The 8,795-nt window shown below is 40.0% G+C and overlaps 1 protein-coding gene across 1 annotated transcript in view; it reads right to left on the bottom strand.

Moving 5' to 3' along the window:
- Positions 1–8,795, bottom strand: part of LOC107106402 (dedicator of cytokinesis protein 1) — a 288,943-nt gene that overhangs the window by 122,814 nt on the left and 157,334 nt on the right. The window contains exons 10-11 of the mRNA XM_015406534.1: positions 5,964–6,004; positions 3,179–3,269 (exon numbers count right to left, since the gene is read on the bottom strand). Coding sequence (XP_015262020.1) covers positions 3,179–3,269; positions 5,964–6,004 — 132 coding nt within the window. The remainder of the gene's footprint in view (positions 1–3,178; positions 3,270–5,963; positions 6,005–8,795) is intronic.

The following is an 8,795-nucleotide window of genomic DNA, read 5'->3' as shown; positions in this document are numbered from 1 at the left end:
TCTCTAGCACATTCACACACTGTCAAAGGTTGTTTCTACACTGTTAAGCATGACTAGCTAGTTTTAAGACTTTGAAAAATCAAAATGAAAGCTGTCCAAATTATATTTCTGGAACAGAAGGATGAAAGTGGTCAAATATATGTCATCCAGCTGTTCGAAACAAAGAGAGACACTGAACTTTGTTCAAGGATATACATCAGCAGGCCTTCCAACTACTGTGCAACATCATCCATTTTCATCCCCAGCTTTGCTAAGAAGGATTGCTGCGTTTTCTGTATTTTGTTTTTCTGCCTTTCAAGGGATTCTGATTTCTGAACAGTGAAACACAGACATATTTTATGACTAGTCTTCTTGTATTTGAAAATGGAGCTTTTCCCACTATCTTGTACCAGGAGGTACATGTAGTAGTATATAGTATTAGAATTCAAGATTTGGTTTCCATGATTTGGTTTATATCATCAGATATAATGATTTGGTTTATAGCATCAGATGTATTTGTTAACTTGTACTAATTATTGTGATCGCTCCTCTCAGACTATCCACCTTGGGCTCTTCTGGAGGCTTCTTGTCAGTGCCCCTCTCTAAGTGGAATGCATTAGGATCTACTTATGCTAGAGTTAATGCTGTTCCTCCTGCAATTTCTGCAGCTAGAGAACAATGTCAATGACAATATTAATTTGATCCATTTTCACATTCTGAATTAACATTATGGGCCAAACCAGACCTAACAATTGGGTAGACATATTTTATGGAAGACTTGGAGAGATAGGGGATTTTTACTCTGGACCAGTGATAGAGATGATGATGAGATTTTGTCATTTTCTCAGCTGAGGTCTAAATATGATTTGTCAACCTCTGTTATATAGCAATATTTAAAATTGCAGTGTAGAAAACAAAATCTACAATATTTGTTTATAAATATTTGATTCCAATTAATAAATATGAGATGCAGAATCTCATGAATGAATAAAATAAGGTGCTATATCATCCTGTTTTGCCAAAGCAATGGGATATGGCCTTAAAGTTTATGCAGCTTTCTCTATGGATCTTAAGTCACAACTAGGGGTGTGCAAAAAAACACAACCTGGTAGTTTTTGGGCTCAGGTATATTGAACCCAAAAAAACCACTGGTATTTCCTGATATTCCCGAATCCCAATATCAGTATGGTATTGGGATTTGGGAAATATTCGGAGCTCCTGAAATTTTCAGGAACTGACCACTTGGAGAAGGTGTTTAAACACCTTCTGGGTGAACTTACCACTTGGGAGTTCACCCGTGTTGTGCGGCTTGCAAAAGGCATTTAAATACTGCATGAATGGAGTCCCAAGAGGCAAGTCCACCCAAAACTTGCTGTTTGAGACTCCAATCTCCTGGAACTCACTGTCAGCACTGCATGAATGGAGTCCCAAGTGGAGTTCATTCATGCAGAGTGGCTTGCAAAAGGCATTTTAAGAGAACACGGGGGTGGAGCCTGTGAAGGGCTGTGTTTGAGGAAGGACCTCCACCAGGTATAATGCCATAGAGTTCACTTTCCAAATCCCTTTAAATGCCTTTTGCAAGCTGTGACAAGGATCAGCTGGGATGGCATGGAGCTGAGAGCTCCGTGTGGCCTCGGCTAGGGCTGGCTCTCATTATAGCTGAACACACCTAAATAAAAGCCAGGGGAAAAAAAGCATTTTTTGGGCTCAGCTATACTGGTAATATTTTTTGAGGGTTTTTTTTTCAGTTTGGTTATGCCGAACACACACCCCTAGTCACAACTTATTCAGCAAAAAATACACATTCTCTCTGATGATGTATACATGTATACTCATACAGTTGACCAGTAACTTGAATCAGAGAACTTGTTGTTACTGACACCAATATTTACCAGTTTTGAGTTTACTGGTTATTACATAAATAAGATGTTATAACACTATTTTCTTCACCCAAAGGTGATATTTTAAATTATTTTGCTGTAGACATCCACAATGATCCCAGGTGCTAGGAATTCCTCAAAAATTAGATGTCTCCAGATGGGCTGTTCTAAGACCTGCATGCGTATTGCATTGTTCACAAGGCAACATGGTAAAAATTCATATTTGCTATGAAAAAAATGGTTGGGAAAATTCCATCAAAGGCTTAGTGGGGAGAGAAATCATATATACCTAACTGCAAGCCAATTTTCTGGTTGGGCACATGCAAAATGCTTAAAGGAAAAGCCAAAGATCACAAGCATTTGCTAACGAATCCAAAAATTATTTGCTGGAGGAAAACAATTCTGGGGAATCTTTTTAACAAATTACAATGTTCAGTCCATTTCAATTCTTGTTATTTATCCTAAATATTAAAGTGCAAAACAATCTTATGGTTACAGTAGGGGCACCACATACGTGCAGTGCAAGCTGAAGACAAAACAGGTACGCTGAAAATTATTTCTTTATATAATGTGGCTCATTTACACTGCCTGAGAGGCAGATATTCACAAGGAGGCTTAAACAGAAACTGCCTCTGCTTTAGTGCAGCTTGGCTAAAATCAATATGAATTTTATCACTAACACAAAAAGATATTGTGCTCTCTGTATTACGCAGTAAATTGGAGAAGAGGCTGATTTATATTTAATTTATGGAATGGGAAGATAAGTGTAGTTAGAATCTCCCAACATGGATTCTTTTCAGTTCTTGTCCATCAGCAAGACTCCCTTACTCACAGTGGTCAAATCTACATAACCTGGGTATCCTTGAGAAACAATTTTATAACTCTTCCTTCTTTGGAATTTCTTAAGTATTTCTCTCAGTCAGACACTTCCCAAATCACCATGCATTTCTTGTTACAGGCAAAATTCAATGCACTTGTCTTCTGTCTTATCAGCATGGGTAGATGATGGAAAGTTTCTTCACCAGTCCAGACTCCCAATAGGATGTGCTATTGCTAGTGGATGGCCCAATTACCCAACACAACGTCTCAATGTGTCCCAGGTAGTACTGGGTAGCAATTTTACTAGTTAAAATGAATTTTCTTTGCTTCTTTCAAAACTAAATATTTTATGTTGAAATTCTGCAATGATTCCATACCCCCAGCTTTCATTTTACATAATAATTCAATAACTATGTATTTTACATGTGGGTGTTTTACATTGAGAAACCCACCCAAAGCTTACCACAGAAAATTTTCCAATTATATTGTATATATTGTACCTTAAGAAGTTTTGCATGCAGAAGTAATGTGTAGGCGGCTTCGGTGTAGTTATCACATTCTTTGTGCAGGTCACAAAGCTTGTACAAATACCTATGGTAATACAATAAAACTCATTCCTCGTACATATCCACTCATAATATTTGACAAACCTGATCAATTTATATTTTCCTCTCACCCCCTTTTCCCTTCTGTATCCCACCTTTTTCTGAGAAAATAATTTTAAAAATTAAATATAAAATTCATTCTTATGATGTCACAAAACAATCTTGGTTCAAGACCCTCATAATTAGATTCTTATGCCTATACAATAAAACACTCTTGGAACAGGTGTTTTATAAAGGTTGGATTTCATTTTATCCAATCAGTGTTTCAGATATAACAAACAATAATATACTGGCATGTTTTACAAGGTCATACATTCAGCGTGTAAAACTATAATTATTTTTAAGGGGGGCATGCAACAACAACAACAAGTTACAATGCTGTTATTATTTTTCTTGAAAAAAGACTCCAATTCTCATTTTTTTTAAAGAGATTCTGTTCTCTAGAGAAACCAGAGAAGCCAGCATGGTGCAATAATAAGAGTGTGGGTCCAGAACTGGGTTTAAATCCTCAGTTCAGCTATGAAGGTCATGGGGTCACTGTGGGTCAGTCATCTTCTCAGCCTAGCCTACCTCACAGAATTGACTCCTTGAATCAGTACATAAATATTTATGTGTATGCCTGCACTTAAGGTGTGTCTGCTCAAGCATCTGTTTTAAATGTCAAGGCTTAACCCTGGAACCTATGCACTAATAGGGGATGAATGTCGCAGCAGATGCAAACTGCATGTTCCTCACCATTAAGAGTCCTCAAAATCAAAAGCAATTGTCTATATAGAAAGGTTAGCCCCCAGAACTTTTCTAGAAATTAAGTATGATATATATGGACCACTCAGCCCTTTGTTTTGTCCAAGACAGGGTTCATCTTTCCATCTGTCTTTTATGCTCACCTCCAATGTTCAGGTGCTTAATAACATTGTCTTCTGGCAAACATTCATGGGAACACACATTTGCACCATAGGAAGACTCTCTGTATTTTTTACAGAACAAAGTTTGAGTACAGTGGCACCTTTAAGACCAAAAAAGTTTTATTCAAGGTATAAGCTTTCGTGAGCATGCATGCTTCTTCAGATACAATGAAATGGAAATTACCAGTCCATACATACAGGTAGAGAGTGAGCAGTAAATCAGCATACAGCATAATGAAGATGTTTAATAGATTCAAGGACCAAACTGGAATAACAAGCTTAGTTTATATGGTTACCATTTGTTTGGGTTTAATTTCGAGAGGAAACATAGTGAATGAAATAAATCTGTCAAAATTGGAATGCTGTGGAATGCTGAAATTAACTGAGACCCTGCCATTGCTCTTCATCCATCTCCTCTCAAGCATGGAGGTGACCTTACAGCATCTTCTTCTTTGAAATGGGGCAACTGGCTGTGCAGAGTTATCTCCCCTGTCCCCGGACAAGAGAAATACATTCCATTCTACCATTCCAAATTACATTACGTTCTACTACTCATTGCATTACATTAGTTATGTTACATTATGGTCTTTGTTGGTCTTAAAGGTGCCACTGGACTCAAACTTTGTTCTGCTGCTTCAAACCAACATGGCTACCCACCTATATTTTATATACTTCAGCTACAGGTAGGCTTTTTACAGGTACAATTCATCCTGTAGCTTGAGATAATATAATCTCAGTTTGCTCTAGTTCTCTATCAGGTTTCAGAAACTGCAGACTAAACCAACAGTACAGTGCTAGGAAACATCATAGACATGAACAAGAAAAGGCAGCTGGTTGAATCCACTTGACTTTTTGTTAGGATTTTCCCAGCGCACTTAATAAGATTCAATTAAATCATTGTTGCTAAGCATTATTTAGAGGATAATATGGTGTGATGCTAGCAGGTTTTTAAATTATCATTCTGAATAGTTCTTTGTGCTTTTGATTAATTCTGTCCTAGTGTAATGAGAAGTATTCACTACAATATACCGGCTTCTTAGTAACCAGCATACTGGACACCTGTTTGTTCTAAGACAGACTGTATATGAAATATGTATCCATTCATATATTCTAAAGAGTAAGGTAATTTATAAAACACCAGGGGCCATATTGACCCTAGCATTTCTGTTGACAGAACAAGGGTTTTACTTTGGTCCCACTATCAAATAGTGCAGTGAGCACACGGATGAAATAAAGCACTTAATTAATCTCACTATTGTCTCCAAAGAGGTGTGTTCCTTTCAGGCATTTCTGCATTTATTTATATTCCACTTTTCTCCCCACTTGGGACTCAAAACAGCTTAGAGAGGAGAGAGAGAGAGAGAGAAGAGGAGATTGGATTTATACCCTGCCCTTCACTTGGAGTCTTACAGCAGCTTACAAACTCCTCCCCCCCCACAACAGACACCCTGTGAGGTAGGTGAGGCTGAGAGAGCTCTGAGAGAACAGCTCTGACAGAACTATGGCTTGCCCAAGGTCATCCAGCAGCTGCAAGTGGAGGAGTGGGGAATCAAACCCGGTTCTCCCAGATTAGAGTCCGCACATTTATAGCAAACACTGTCCTCCCTTGCTCCATTCTCTCACAACAACAAAACTGTGAGGTACAACAGGCAGAGGATTTGTGACAGGCCCAAGTTCTCCTAGCAAGCTTCCAAGCCAGAAGTGGTGATTGTATTGTATTGGTGCATTAACTTACTACCCCCCATGTAATCATTAAGAAAGGGTATATTACAAACCTTATGTACATTTCTTCTCTTTCAATCTCTTTGTAGAAATTCTGAAACAAAAAATACATACCTTTTTTTAGAAAATCTGAGCCAGATTCATGTAACACATATTATAGAAGAAATCATTACTACCTAACATTAGTCTCAAACATGAAACTTGCTTCTGGCAGAGGAAGTCATACTTTCTTTTAACTATGACTAATCATGATTCATGTCTTTGCTGCAAAGACTCAGCATCTGCAAACATAGGACATTTGCAAGCCATACACGATTAAACTTTATATTATACACAATATAATTTTGCGGGGAGCGCGGGGTATAAATCTTAATAAAATAAATAAATAAATAAATAATTTTGGATTTCAAAGTAATTTTAGTAATAAACCATCCATTCTTGAAATCTACTAGTGTCTTAAGCATTAGAATGCTTAGCTACTTAACAGGACTATTGTGAGGTAGAATGAGAGAGAAAATAACAGGGAGCACTTTACATTACTACAGAACCAATTCACAAATAAGAGTTTATTTCTCCATTGTTATATTTCACATTCCTCCTTTCAGTCTTAAGTCAAACTGAATAGAATACTACATAAAATGTCACCAAGAAGACACTTAAATAGATCTCAGCAACAAATAGCTATCTTTAAAAGTGAACGTAGATTTATATAAACTATTAACACAAAATTATATTGCTTAACCATGGTACATAATCTCCAGAGGAACCAACCAAAATAGAAATGTGATATAGCTCCTGATCTAATTCTATATCCTGCCTAGGGAGAGATTGTTGACATCAAGGGTAGAGGCGTTACCATCCGCTCTCTACCCCCCCCCATTCCACCCAGTGGATTAGTCTGTAGATAGTAGGTAGATTTGTTGCTTGGTGACGTGCCAAACTTTTTTTGTCCAATTGATGAGTTTCTATGTGGTTTTGGGTTTTTGACATCATAAGCTACGTTGGGTCTTCACTGAATGGAAAAAAGTGGGTCGAAATATCCACATACATACATGCATACATACATACATCAACTAAGGCTATAAAGGATGTCATGAGAGAGTTGCAGCTATGTTGCACTGAAATCTTTGCAAGAAGTATGGCTTACCAACAGCCAGAAATTCATGGGAGCACAAATCAGACAGGATCTTGGAGAATTATGAAACAAAGATTCTTTGGGACTTCCAATTACAAACAGATAAACACCTAGCGCATAACACCTCTCATAGCACAACTGCAGAAAATGAGAAATAGTTTGGATAATTGACAATGCAATCCCAGGAGACAGAAGAATAGAAAAGAACAGGAGAAGATCACAAATATCAAGATCCATGAACAGAGTTAGAGTACCTCTGGGAGAAGAAGGTTACCATTGTGCCAGTTATCACTGGAGCCCTTGGAGCATAGAAGTCCCAAGAAACATCTGGACATTCTGGGCATCGAGGAAATAACACTAGCTCAGTTCCAGAAGACAGCGTTGCTTGGGACAGCAAGAATCCTGATAAGATACATCTGGCATTCCTAAGACTGTGGCTACCTAAGACCATCTACCAGTTAAATATCTGACTGTGACAAATAATAATAGTGGTGATGATGATGAGTAGGAGGAGGAATATGCCATGCCTTGTGGGAAAACTAAACACTTTCCAAACTATGGCTGCGGTCACACGGAGTATTAGCAATGCTACAAAGATGGAAGATAGGCGGATTTTCTGGCTGTGATCATACCGCAACATCTGGGAAGCGTAGAGCTCCCATGGAGAACCCGAGGCTTCCCTCCAAAAATGTGCCGTAAAAAACTAGTACCTCCAAGGTACTAGTTTCTGAAAACCTCGGGGCAAGGGCGGGCGTCTGATCACGTTTCCGGTGGGTAACACGAGGCATCCGGCGCCCGCCTTTCCCCCTAAGCACAGACCTAGCGCTCTGATCCTTGTGCGTCCTTGCTACTGACACATGAGTAAAAGAGAAAACATATGCTGACAAGTAAAGTCGGATGCCGCATGGAATACAACCCCCCCCCACCAAGTCTCTGAGAGGCAGCGGGGCGATCGCCAGGAGTCCTGCCCATGCTAAGAGGCATCACCACCGGGAGATCCCCGGGGATCTGCCTCAAACGAAGCCCCGGCAGTGGACTCACGAAGGAGAAGACCCACCCAGTGCACCGTACAGACTTGTAACCGCGGTAGGAAAACTCCACGTGCCCCTGAACGATGGCCTCCAAGAGAGTGCGTGTGCGGTCATGAGACCCGAGGGAGGAGAGTGTGGGGGGTCGCCAGGAGGCAGGGCTTCCTCCCACAATACCGGTGCGCCTGCCAAAGGCGATCCCTTATGAAACACACACCAAGAATGCCCGCAAAAGAGCCCCCCCGCATGTCATGGCATTCCACAGAGAACGTGCGCGACCACCCAAAGCAGTCCCCCCCCCGTAGGGCATGCATGGCAATAGGGAAAACCGGCACTCTGGCTAGAAAACAAATGCAACCCCTGCCGCGCAGCTTCTTTGCCGCGCCGCAGGGGTGAGGTATGATCAGCACCTCCCCCCCCAACCACAGGACATCGGTGGGAGGTGTGATATGGTTGCCGCGGGGTAGTTCGCTTCGGGGCAAACAACCACGCCTCCCCCCCGCATTTTCTGGCCATTGTGACCTGGGCCTATGTGTATCATTAAGTGCTGATACTTAATAATTAAGGTTTGGCTTGGCCACATGAAGTGTTATCCAAAATGTTAGGAGAAAACAGATTTTAATGTTTGAACCCTGTCACACTCCTGATGATGTCATTTCTAATGAACTTCTCTTCCACAAACTCTTTTAGCTTCCCCAGGGAATTCAGGCCACTGCATTTAT

This window comes from Gekko japonicus, unplaced genomic scaffold (genome assembly GCF_001447785.1).
Source record: "Gekko japonicus isolate JY-2015 unplaced genomic scaffold, Gekko_japonicus_V1.1 scaffold23, whole genome shotgun sequence".
Classification (NCBI taxonomy): domain Eukaryota; kingdom Metazoa; phylum Chordata; class Lepidosauria; order Squamata; family Gekkonidae; genus Gekko; species Gekko japonicus.
The sequence above is the reverse complement of the archived record's forward strand: the minus strand, read 5'-3'. Positions and strand labels throughout refer to the sequence as shown.